The sequence below is a fragment of the Epinephelus fuscoguttatus genome, linkage group LG1 (assembly GCF_011397635.1).
Source record: "Epinephelus fuscoguttatus linkage group LG1, E.fuscoguttatus.final_Chr_v1".
NCBI classification, from domain to species: Eukaryota; Metazoa; Chordata; class Actinopteri; order Perciformes; family Serranidae; genus Epinephelus; species Epinephelus fuscoguttatus.
The window spans coordinates 31,647,292-31,660,798 of NC_064752.1; the positions used below are offsets into that span (position 1 = coordinate 31,647,292).

Here is a 13,507-nt window from a genome sequence, read left to right on the forward strand (position 1 = left end):
TGTGTGTGTGTGTGTGTATGTGTGTGTCTGGCCCTCCGACACTCAGGTTATTATTTGACCAGTTTTATGATGCTCTGAAATCGACCACATTAAAGGGCCTTTGTCTCCCAGCTGGACCACAGAAGGCTCATCACTGACATCACTTCACACTTTCAGCGAGCAAAGTTCACGCTGCATTTATCTAGGATAGAAATGGGGAAAGATAATGATGATGTATCTCTGTATGTGCAAGTCCCTGCTCTTTCTTCTCCCCTCCCCATATCTCCTCTCTCCCACACACAGACTGTGTGCTGACTTACAAGCATAGTGTCATATGCTATGACATCACTCCTGTACTCCCAGCTTTTCCTCTACTCCCACAGCACCCATAACACAGCTATTTTTTAAAGCCTTTTAATGAGTTTTATATGTCAGATCAGCTACATGGTCCAGCAATGACGGTCGACTGCAGGCGCTGGGCCCTATTTTTCTTCCTCAGACAGTTTGCTTAGTCAGGCGAGCCTTTTATGAGTTTATCACTTTGTCTTTTCAAGACTTCTTTTTTCCAGGTCGGCTTGAAGCTAATGTTTCAGATTGCTTACGTAAATTTCCAGTAGTTGGCTGATTATCAGTTGATCCGTCAGTTTTTATTGTTAAGACTGTAAAAAGTAGAACAAAACAAATTGCCATCCAAAGTTACTCAGGTCACAAGTAACATTTGTTAAACAAAAACTCCAATACCTGAAAATTATACATTTTTATTTATGAGGGAGAAAAGCAGTGTACCTCATGTCTGGCTAAACAACTTTGTTTTCATACTTGATGAGTGAATCAATGATTTAAATAGACTTTTTGGAGTCAGAACTAGTGAGTGCTTCAGGGCAACAGGTGGTTGATTATTTGTTTGTATCATTACCATTTGTCTTTTCTGTGGTATTATTGTCTAGCAGGCTTGCGTTTTAAAATCGAGCAGTTTCATGGAGGAGGTTTTTCCTCCTGATATTTACCAGATTTTCAGTATTTGTGGTTATTGTTGGTGTTTGGGTTGTGGCGGCTGGGTGGGGTTGGAAGGTGGGAGTGTAATTGCACCTCCTCATCCCAGACCGGCCCTCTTTCCAGCTGCCCTCTTGTTTCGTGTCTCAAACTCTGCTGACAGAAAAGAGGTCATGCTGACCTTTGTGCTCACTGATGACCAGCAGTTTGCTAGAACACAGTTGAAGTGTTGGCTGGTGTTGAGAGCAGATGCTAAATGTTAACACGAACCCTGTTTCTTCATATTTGTAATATCGTATTTATAGCAGTTTAAACTTGAATGACTTCAGGGAACTTTTATGTTAAGTGAAGACTGGCGTGTGCTGCCAGAATTATCATGGACCGTAACTGTGGTTAGCAATGATTTTTAGATTAACTAATCCATTATTTACAAAGTGATAAATTAAAATTGAAATGACACTTGTAAAACAACTGTTAGTGTAAGAGTAATAACATGATTATTCTATTTAATTGTCCTCTTAAACCATGAATAATTTAATAAGATTTTTAAATGAAATTATGGCTGTAGTGCACCATTCAGCACAGCTTGAATCCAGTGGGAAAGTATTTGGCTCAACGTGCAGCCTTGAATTATCACACACTTTCTTTGGTTAAGTACCTGGCAGAGAGAGCTTTTGATTTTGATCCTGCTGACTAATGTCAAACAGTCCTGCCCATTTGTATAAACTAGTTGTACCATACAAAGGAATGCTGTGTTTGAAGCATTAAAGCAAACTCCTTTGTAGTGCTTGCCGTGGTTAATCACAGCAAGTATTCCTATCTTGACCATACATCCTTGTCTGGCTGGTTGAATCATATGATGTGAACCTATGGAGATTGCTGTGCCGTCGCTGGTTTGTTCTTTGCAGCTTGTGTAGAGATTTTTGACACATCATTTGGAAGGTTCTCGTTCTTCTCAGTATGTTTGTTTCTGCCGGTGTTGGTGTCTACATTTCTCAAAGTCAAAAACTCTAATGACTTCAAGGCCTCTTCCAGAAACAGCATGATTGTAAGGTCACTTTCTGGAAAGCATTAACCACACTTAGCACTGGAGTCCCCCTTACAACCCCTCCTTCCACAGGAGAGAGGTGGGGGAGCGAGAGAGGAAGAGGGAGGGAAACCAGCGTTATCACCATCGCTTCATACAGTAGGTGTTAAAATGCTGTGAAACTTATCTAATCTGATAGGCAAGAAAATAAATCTGGCTGAGAATTAGATGGAGAGAAAAAGGCTCAGTTGTGTAAACACCATCGGTGACTGAGAGGGACGCACATGCACGCTTGTGTACTCGCACAAAGGAGCCGTTTTGTTTGTTGCTGTGGCCTTTAGCACCAGTACGGCAGGTTTAGCTCTCAAACGTGACTTGCTTTTTTTCCCCCTAGTCATCGCTTTGTTCTGTTTACCCCTGCTCTTTATTTAAATCTGTGAGTTTACTGCATATGAATTTACACAGCCAGTTTCCTCCACCTTAAAATGCTAAAAGCTGTGTGGAGGTGGCGTTCTTGGATAAATCTTTATTTGCTGTAAAGCAAGGTTCACTAGCAAAATCTCTCGACTCGTTTTGTGCCAAAAGCAGGTTGATAATAGCTACTGATTGCTCTTCCAGATGACAGCGCTCTCCCAAGTTCATCTCGTCTGAGGTGTGTGTGTGTGTGTGTGTGTGTGTGTGTGTGTGTGTGTGTGTGTGTTGGCTGAATATACGTACCTCCAGGCAGAGGCGGCCCATAGGAAAGCTGTGCGATTTTTCACTTAGCTTCACCATAACGAGGTAATTGCCTCCTGTTGCAGGGGACGGCAATTTAGCAATCTGGGCCGCGATGGGAGGTGCCCCAGTAAATGATCATAACGTAGACACACATGCACACCTCCCTGTCAGGCCTGTGCCTGGAGGGCAGACACATGCTCTGCTATTATCTCGTCACACACACACACAGGCAGGGAGAACGATTTGGGGAGGGAGACTGTCATTATCTGCAATCAAGCATAGAAGACAAGAAAGGGAAATCTGTAAAGTGAGGTGGAGATTGAGATTGATAGGCATAAATACTATTAAAAAGTGTGTATGATGTAAGATAATTACAGTCTTGTATTCTGGTATTGACCCAGCCTCTGCTCGTCAGCTTTTTTAATTATCCATTCTCACTGTCTCTAAAATGAAGAATCAATGAAATGAAGTAACAGCTTCTGCACGCAGCGGTCTTTTAAGGCCACGGTGGGACAAGAGGGTGAGGAATGCGTTGCATCAGGTAAAAGTGTCCCCAGTGTCTGGGAACAAGCAGCCATCCCTCGGCAGGCCTGTGAAACATTCCTGGGCCGTCTCTCACGTCTGGACAGAGGGATGGAGGGGCGGGAGGCAGGCGGCTCGGAGCTGTGGGCTCCCTTTGTCTCATCTGGCCTAGCCCCACCACAAAAACACAAACAGCGCTCTCACTGCAGCCTCCTCTCTGCCAACAGGGCAGGCCGCGTGCCAGCCGAGCAGGAGGTGTGTGACAGAGATAGCACTTGTTTATGCGTGAAATAAATTTGATTCATATGGCGTGGGAAGCTCAATCTGAAATGCAGATGTGGGTTAGGTGCACTTTGCCCCCACCTTCTCACTCGCTCTCTGACGGTGGTAACGCTATATCGCTGGACAAATCACTCCGTAATAAGCCTCTGTACAAGTCAAGTGCCAGCTATTAAATACACTGTTAGCCTAAAGTGCAAATTGACTGCTGCAGATGAATGGCCTGTGGGTTATGTTTGGAAAGTGAGCCAGGAGAGAGAGACACTCTGTATCGATAGTATTGATCGGGCCCTCCTTGAAGGCCAGCCCGAATGGATTTACCGCAGTGTTTCAGGCATACTTAATATGGACGGATGAGGCTGTTTGTCAAATGGGGGAAATAATTGTTGTTATCGATCAAGATCCTTATTTGAACCACTGAAAAATGGCTATGACAAATACAATAAAAGTTCTGGAAAATGTTGCACTGCTGATGTTTTGAATTGTACTTGTCCTTCCCTGTCTGCTGTAAGGCATGTTATGAACAGCCTTTTTCATTTACATTTTCTTTTCTCCTTACAGAAATCTTGGCCACAACAAGCTGACCACCATTAATATTGAAGCTTTTGAAAATCTTCCCAACTTGAGAGAGCTGTAAGTAGTCACCGACAGAATACTCACATATACGTGATCTCCACACATCCCCACCCTTGAATTTTAAAGCTTTTACCTGTCTTACAAAAACGGTAACAAGTGGCTAAATGAGACTGTAGAGGTTATCAGGGACATAAACTGTGACCAACAGCCTTTTGGAGGTGATTACATTGATGTCATGCAACTGTGATGTAGTTTGTTAATAGCCTAGTATGGCTCACAGAACATAGACTGTGGGTATCACTGGCTGTTGCCCTTTTTTAAAATCCCACTTGAAACTAGTCTGTCAAAGCCAGACCTACATACACACTCCATTTTAGCTCTGTGTGTGAAACAACAACTTCACCTACACGCTAAAACATCTTTAAATGTTTTATATGGCTCTTTCGTTTAGCCATTTAGCCATTCTGTTCAGTTGTTTCCTCCTGACACTAACTTGCAAGGCCATTGTCGCTGCGTCCTGGGCTTAGCGCCACCCAAAATGATTTTCATTGGTTTAAAGAAATGCAAACAATCCAGAGTGTTTTTTGGGTTCAGCCAGACCTTCTTCCAGTGCTAGCACAACCCAAGACAGGTGTGGCTATGCAAGACTATTTATAGCCTACGTTAGCATTTTGCTTCTGGCGATTGCAGACACAGTGTATTTTCTGCAGTAATCCAAAGTCGAATGGAAAAATCATATTGCCTTTTTGTGGAGGCAGTTAAGGTGATGCTTACTCCCTGGTTGGCCTACAAAAAACATCATCCCTGTAGCACTCTATTGAGGCAATGGACAGGGAACACACTTTATAATGGACTTCCTCAAGTGTGTGTAAGGCCTCTTTTTCTCTCTTGTGTTCAAAATGTTCAATGACAAATGTGGCTTAGTTTTTTTTTTTGTTTTTTTTTTAATCCATTCTCATCAGTTGTGATTTGTTTTTATCAATGACTTAATTCTGACTAATGTCCACGGTTGCCACTCCACTTCCTAGTAGCATCCTCGTATGTGTTTCCTTGAACTAAGTCCAATTGAGAATAAAGTGGTGGTTTTCTATATTAAGCCTCCCCTCCACCACCCGATACTGTGGCCAACGCTGGCCTTGTAAATATTTTATATGGTGAGGAGAGGGCTTGGCTCTGTGTCACTCAGTGCCAGTGTACAAGACACACATACACACACACACACACACACACACACACACACGAGCTAACTGGTGATACACACGCTGGTGACATCTTTGGCAGGCCGGCCGGCCAGTCATACGCTTCTCGACATCTGTTTTACTCCCATGTTATTTTTGGTTTTTAAAAGGATGACTTGCTGCTTGTGCTGCGGCAGACGTGACAAGTTGTGTTTGAAATCTTTTTGATTTATACGAGGTTTGATTGAACTTATCCTCGTGTGATGATGGAGCATGAGATGCCCCAGTGACAATGTGGCATCTCAGCCAGCATGTACATTTTGTATAGAAATTACAAGTACAGCTTCACAAATATTTGAGTGTGACTAAAGTTTCACACAGGCTCTTTGAGTTTTATTCACACTTTACATTTTAATTACACCACAAAGACCAAATAAAACCACCACAAACACAACACAACACAGTACAGTACAAAAACACAAAGACAAATTCTTGGAGATTACAGACTGAAATACATCAATATAATATACCTACTTAGGAGATCATTGTATCACCACTCAATCTTGAGAGGGATTCTGCCTTCAGAGTCGTATTTATTGTACTGGCATAGCATATTTTCGACTTTTTCCTAAAATGTTATTATTTCTGGGCAGTGCCATAGCATAAGAATTTGTGTTTTTGTGTATTTTCCTTACTTAAATCATTTCCTGTGCTCCTCTGTTTTTCTCAGTTTGTAAATGTCAGACTTGGAAAAAATGCCTCTGTTAAGTCCTCTAACCTCATAACCACACATCATTCATGTGTTTGTGTTTTTCTTCAGGGCACACATTTGTTTTCTCACTCACTACAATGTGTATTTGTCACTTTCAGGCGGCTGGACCACAATGAGCTGACCTCCATACCAGATTTAGGACAGGCTGCTTCCAAGATTGTATCTCTTTACCTGTGAGTACCGCCCCATTTATTGCATAACACAGCACCAGAATTATCTGGCTCTCCATTACTGTAGTCCGAGGTCAGTGGCCTCTTTGAAATGCTCCTGAAATAGTCTCTTGACGCCCATGGAAGATGCATATGCCTCTGCATCTCAGAAGTAATACTGCGTTAATGTGAAGCTATCCATGATTGTGACTCTTGTTAAATTAAACTAGATAAAAAAAAAAAATTCTCGCACCACTTGAGCTCTGTTGGCAAAAATATGGAGCACTGTCTCGAGCGATTAGTACGTGGTCAAGTAACTGACTAGTCTGATTAGCCGGCCATGTGGTCTTGTCTACAGTGAGCGGTGCTGGCTGCTCAGTGTCAGCATGTATATGGTTCCAGCTTGGTTGCTCTCAGTTGTGAAACTGTGCCTGTGGGGACTGCCTGCACTGGCATCTCACTGGAGATTTACTGCCCTATTTGGGAAGGGCGTGTGTGCGCTTGTGTGTGTCACGAACGTGAGCTTGGTAGTCAATCAACAGTCTCATTTTTACACATTTGAGGGGAAACTCATGGCGAGAAAGTGGTAGTTTGATAACTTGATTGGAGTTGCAGTTTGGAGGCCAGTAAATGCAACCGCTGAGGGAAATGCACAGACATATATTATGTTAAATATTATGGTTATGTTATTATATGTTAAGTTCACTATATGTTTTTAAGGAAGTAAACTAATAATGATTGGGGTACTCGTACTTAAATGGTTAACATACTTGTACCACATTATTTGTTCAGCGCTTTTATTCAAGTTGCCAGTGTTATCTCAGCACCGACAATTTTCTGTGTTACTACGATGCTTGAGAATGTCCGAAGGAATGTGAGGAACACAAAACAAACACAGTACAATGAAAGGCTTTCTAAGGTCACACCAAAATAAGTACAAGATAGAAATCAAAAGCTGAAGCTGATATGAAAGCTTATTACAATCCTTAAAACAAGATAAATGGCAGTGCTCCTTGGTTTCCAATTATACACACACACACCCACACATACACACATAGTGACTGCCCGTATCATCTGTTGGGTGGACCGTTGTTTTCCAGCGTGCCATAGTTTTTTCCCCTTGTGTGACCAGGGAACATTCTTAAGTCTCACTCAACCTGAAACAAGAACGTTAACCCCCCCTAAGCTAGTTGTAGCGCTAACAGTTAGCTTCACTCTGTGCATAAGCTTTCACACCTTGCTAGCATGCCGGCTGACTGCCTGGTGGTAAAGTGCGCAGCTGCTGCTTCCTGTAATATTGGTCATGGTCATATTATTTTTGGTGGTAAGCTTTTTGGAAGTCACACCTTCGCCTCTTCCTGTGTGTCATCTGCCTGTTTCTCATCATCTATCATGATGCATTAATGTGGTGACATTATTTCTGTAAGCTGTGGGGGTGGAAGTTTGGTAAGGCAGCTCTGACATCTGTCTGTTAAGATTTGTCATGTTTGTGACAAGTTTGAGGTAGTGTCATTGTGTGTTTTTTTATCAGTCTGGATCTATAGGCTTTAGCACAAATTCTCTTGTTAGCTTTGTTTTTCATACAAAGACCGGAGCAAGTTTACCTTTACTTACACAAACTGTGCAGCAGAGTCGCAGCCCCTCCAAATGATCGGGGTGTCTTTTTTTGGCCTGACTTGAAGCCTGTTGCTAGGGGAAGGCCTGTAGGCCTGATGGGAGTGTAGGCTGGAGGGAGGGTCGGATCTTTACAAAGCCACACAGCTGAAGCGAAGGCCTGCTGAAGCACTTGCAGCTGCAGCTGTCAGTCACATGGCTTACAGTAAAATGGGTGACAGTGAGAAGGGGAGGAAGGATGAGAAAATAGGGAGGGAGGAAAGGACGGGGGATGTGAATAGTGTCATATCAGGGTGACATCACCACGTATCGAAAGAGGAATGGCGAAGGAGAAGTAGCGGAGGAGGCAGTAGGAGGGTATGGAGAGGCAAAGGAAGGGGAAAAAAAGAGAAGCAAGAGGTGAGCTCATGCTTAGGGTTATTCCCAAAAGTAAATCCAATGCGCTCCGTCTCCCTTGCCAACCACCAAGCACTCTGGAGTGTGAGAGTTTCTGTGTATGAGCCCTGGCAGAGGCAGCAGTACAGACTGCAGGGCAGTGTTCCTGTGCCATTGGTTGAGATCGTCTGGAATGTCGTCTGACTACAAGTTTGTGTGAGACAGTGGTTTATGCACGCACACACGCACACATAGACAAGCAAATGGACTGAGAATCTGTCTTCAGCCCCTCATCCAACAGTAAACTTTCAAAAAGGCAGAGAGCCCATTGTATGTGGTTGCTACTGTCTGACTGCGTGAGTCCATCAGAGTGTATCAGTTTGCTAGTTGCTGACAAGATATTTTTTATTGTTATTACTGCCATTATTCTACTATGACACACTCAAGACTGAGTAGTTATCCAGTATTTACCACTGGGACGTGGTGAGAGCAATATTTTGTTGGCAGAAACACAAAAGCAGGCAACAGATGAGCAGTCTTTGTTGTATAGACATTTACCTTTTTAATTTAATTTATTTATTATTAATTTATTAATTTTGTTGTAGTGAATACTGCTTTAAGACTTTTATGTTAATTCAGCAACTGTTAATATTGCTGATGATTAACTTTTGCAACAATACCTATCAGACTGTGTCATCTTATCAGCACAAGGCTATTTGGAGCTATCTGATTCAGAATCTTAAAAGGTCACACTTCTGAAGAACATGATGACTTATTTCTGTAGGAGTGTGACATACAGTTATTGAGAAGTACGGTAATCGTAAAATTAAAAAGGGAACAAGAAAGGATAGGTGTGTCGGCTTGTGTTTTTTTCCTTGCTTCCTCTGCTCTTTCTCTTCTCGTCTTTCTTAGTAATCTTTTGCTTGGTCAAAAGTAAGGATAGACCGATACATCAGCCGGCCGATATATCGGGCCGATATTTGAGTTTTTTACTTGTATCAGCATCGACCGATACGTGCGTGGGTTCGCGGATTTATTCTTCCCTGGCACTTTTTTTCATTTGAAAGTATGTGGTTAAGTTGAACAAAGCTGTTGAATCCTACTGTATACAGTAGTTGTTGTTTTATTTATGCTTCAGCTTAAATATTTGTTTATTTTATAAAGACACTGCTGGAAGATTTAAGAGCACTGAACTCTTTTTTTATTTGGATGTATGATAATAATAATAATAATAATAATAATAATATTCTACCTGTTCTACCTCAACTTTCCATCTTGTTTTAGTATTTTTTACTGTTCTATAAATGTTTCTTATTTTAGCAGTATCGGCCCCAAATATCAGCTCAAGAAAATCGGCAGTCCATAATCGGTTATTGGCTAAGGGTGATGGAAAAAAATCGGTATTGGCATCGGCCCTAAAAAAATCCATATCGGTCTATCCCTAGTCAAAAGATGACTTTTCTTTTGTCTTTCTTCTGCTCTCTGTATCTCTCATCCTCTTCCTCTCACTGACATGTCTAGGAGTTCTTTGTGATCGCTACCGCTCTGGTGAAATTCATTAGGCACAGATAAGCTTGCCTGTACTTTAAATGTTTCTTTGGTCCATCACTGTTTAAATTAAAATGAAAAACACCTGATTGTGTAGAAGCTTTTCATGAACCAACCAAAGACCATATGCCGAGCTCCCACAGTCCCACAATGCACTTGGCGAGCCCACTAGCATCCCGCAGACACCCAGAATGCCACAGCAGGATGGCGGAAAAAAGAAGCCACAGAAAGTTTTAAAAACAGTGTCAAAGTGACAGCAGAGCAGCACAAACTTTCCCATTGTGCTCATCGCCTGCCCGGTCAACATCAAAGCGCTTCTCTAAAACAGCTCAGGAGAGAAATCATATGGCCCACTGGATGATCTGATTTTAAAATAATTCTCCTTTTGTCCCAACCGCCAGCTTCAAACGCTAAGGGATGGACCAAACAATCGCCCCCAGAGATGACACTGGAAGCGGTAGAATGGGCTTGCTAGTGTAAACCGCGGATGCACTTTCCATACATCAAAAGAAGTGTCAAAATGAGCTGGGCTCATGATAATCAGATGGTCAATGGGGCAGGGTAATGAGATTTGGAATTAAGTGGAATCAAGGCGAATAAGACCCCCGGACATCAAAGGGAACAAGAGAGAGCCCAGCTCCTCTTTATCAGAAATGTCACCGGCCGTATGATAATCAGTTTTTATAAACGCTACTATTGTATGTGTGGACTTCAAACAAGTTGAGCGCCGGGGCTTTATCTGTCTCTCACACGCAGCTGGGCTCTGACTGTGGGAGGGAGGGAGGAGAGAGAGGGAGGAGAGAGAGGGAGGGAGGGAGGGAGGAGAGGAGAGGGAATTTGGTTTGAGTGGTGGAAGGAGAACAGGGCGAGAGAAAGAGTGAGAGAGGTCAACCTCTCCCACCAGTTTGAGCCTGATCTGTTTTTCCCATCAAAGGTCACCAGCTGTTGACCCCACCTCACCCCTTCATTCTCCCCCTTCCTTTCTCCTCCCCCATTCCTTCCCTCGCTCCTTTGCTCAAGCTCACTGTAGCCACTGTCTGTCGCTCTGTTCCGTGTGTGTCTGTTATTTGTGTTGTGTGTTTGCCCAGGCGTGCTTGCATGGCTCATCTTTAACCATTTCTGCCACTGTTTATTCAGGTGGGCCGCTGTGGTGTGACCCCTCCTCCTCTCAGACACCAATAAATGTGTGTGTGTGCCTGCCTCTGTATGTGTGTGTCCATCTGCTGGCTGAAGGCTAGAAAGGAAGCAGAAAGGAGGGACTGACCTTGTTTTGACGAGTTTGACTGGTGGAACACCTGCTCTCTCTCTCTGGCTCTTTCTGTCAAACACACGTACACGCACACACACAAACATACACACACACACACACACACACACACACCAAAGTTAAGCAGTCAGAATAATAATCCTGGGCTTTAAAACTATTAATGATAACTTTTGTCAAAATAACTTTGTGTCATATTTGCCGAAACTGTCTCCTCTTCCTTCTGCCTCTAATGGCATTCGCTAGAATTGACCGCAGCACCAAAAAACAACCAATCAGAGCCAAAGAGTCTGTTATGCAACTGTCAGTCATGTTAATTACAGCTTGTAAACTGTGGTCAAATTATCAAGCTAGGCAGCGCTGATCAAATGCGAGTCAAGATTTTGTTACTGCATTGCGTGTCTTACATAAATGTTTTCAGAAACATATTTCAGTGCACTGTTTAGCTGTAAAATGAGAGCATTTATGACCTGGTGTAGCAAGTTGGATGTGTGTTCTGCATAATGTATAAATTTGTGTATATTTGCAGTAGATTAGAGCAGTGTTTGGGTTGCTTGTGTGCCCTGTGGCTAGGGATGGGCACCAAAACCGGGTACTAAATGGGCCCCTGGGCCAAATTATTAAAGGCCGTAGTATTGATATGCTCCGGCTCTGTTCTCAGTTTAAGTTTTGCTTCTCTGTTATCTAGATTCTAGTCAGTAGTTCCCACTCCTTTGTCCTTGGGCCAGAACTTCTTGAGAATCACACAGCTATCTCTCCATTCCATCACACACTGAAGTACTCTGAAACCCCCCTTCAAGTGGCTTTGGTTGATCACCCGAGCCCCATCTATCTAATAGATTTTGTGTCTAAGCACTGCAGAGAAGAACAGGTGTCCTTGGAATTGTTTAAAGAAGGCCAGCCTCTGTTGGGAAGCTCTTAAAGTACACATTTGGTGGATGAAGACCACTTTGTTCTGTGTACTCTGCTCTCTTTGTGCTTGAGAGTGGGTTTGGGAAAGGGTGAGGGATTTGGAGTGTCTTCCTTGGGTGATGGGAGAAGGACACCAACGTTGAGCAGGGTGATATATTTCAAGGAGGTGACATGGACACTTTGTAGGGTAGAGCTGTAGGTCTGTGAGTAGGATTTTCAGCCACACCTAATGCCTTTTTGTATGTGTCTTAATTTTCCAGACATCATAATAAGATCCGCACTGTAGACGGCAGGCGTACCAGAGAGCTGGCTTCTGTGGAAATCCTGGACCTGAGCAACAATGACATCACAGAGCTTCGAGGGCACTGCTTTCCTGCAGGCCTCCAAATCAGAGACCTGTAAGTACAATCTCTGTGGCATGCAGCACACCAATGTTAAAAATGTAGGTAATAAAATAGAATAAAATAAGATGAAACTTTAGTATTCCCTATGGGGAAATAAGTTTTTACAGCAGTCAGTATTGGTAGACAAAATAAAACCTACAAAATCCCTGACATTTGAATCCAAAGTTGCATAGCCTGTTTTAATGAAAGCATATGGGGGGAAATTGATTACAGCATACAAGAAGTATGTAAAATAACTCGTGTCAGACAAAAGCAAGGCCCTTCATAAACACATGTTTGAGGTTTGTTACAAATCTCTTACGTCCACATGTGCTGTTTCTGCATTCAGGTACCTGAGCAACAACAAGATCAGCACGTTGGAGCTTGGAGCTCTGGACCACCTGGGTTCTACTTTACAGGTCCTGAGACTGAGCCGAAACCGCATCAGCCAGATCCCCGTGAGAGCCTTCCAGCTCCCGAGGCTCACCCAGCTGTGAGTACCACTGGATTCCATCAGTGTAACAACACAGTTAGTGTGATGACAAGGTTGTGTTTTGATCTGTCAGAGAGGTTCGACCTGCAAAAACAATATATTTTTAACATTTAGGCTGAAAATGAATGAGTTTCCCAGTTGTAGCCTTTGGAGGTGTTACAGAATTGAAAAGTATTAAGAGTTTAAATGAGGTCTGTAGCATCTGTTCATCAAGCGCTGTGCGTCAAACATTTGAAACGCTATTAGTGTGAGCTATTCCTCAAGGGGCGGATAAGGTCTGACTAGGTAAACACCAGAGCCATATTATCGGTGATTTATTGCCTTCTTCCATATCCCCAAAGTGGTTAGTTCATTCCCCTCACCGTGCTCCATTATCTTCGTCAAACCTCCCTCCAGCGCAACAGTGAGGTCGGACCTATTTGTAGCTCAACGCCTCCATTCTAGAGAATGAAGGGACTCACGTAATGGGAGTCTTGCCCCACTGTTGCTCCAGTAGTTCCCCAGGTGCCTTTTGTTGGACAGGTGGCCCCACTGACACTGTATCTAAACATTGTAGTGGTGATGCACATCAGACACAAAAGAACCTGCGTGGATTTTTATCTTTTCCAACCTGAGGGCTTCTACACACACACATACAAAATGTACAAATTCCCTGTTGCGTGCAGAGACGTCTCAGGCCTCATATGCAAAATAAAAAACGTTGTGATGTGTTAAAATGTTATACCT

General features: G+C 43.0%; 1 protein-coding gene across 1 annotated transcript in view; it reads left to right on the forward strand.

The window, feature by feature from the left end:
- Nucleotides 1–13,507, forward strand: part of lrig1 (leucine-rich repeats and immunoglobulin-like domains 1) — a 37,054-nt gene that overhangs the window by 8,092 nt on the left and 15,455 nt on the right. The window contains exons 2-5 of the mRNA XM_049590743.1: nucleotides 4,079–4,150; nucleotides 6,142–6,216; nucleotides 12,166–12,303; nucleotides 12,638–12,781. Of these exons, the coding sequence (XP_049446700.1) occupies nucleotides 4,079–4,150; nucleotides 6,142–6,216; nucleotides 12,166–12,303; nucleotides 12,638–12,781 (429 nt within the window). The remainder of the gene's footprint in view (nucleotides 1–4,078; nucleotides 4,151–6,141; nucleotides 6,217–12,165; nucleotides 12,304–12,637; nucleotides 12,782–13,507) is intronic.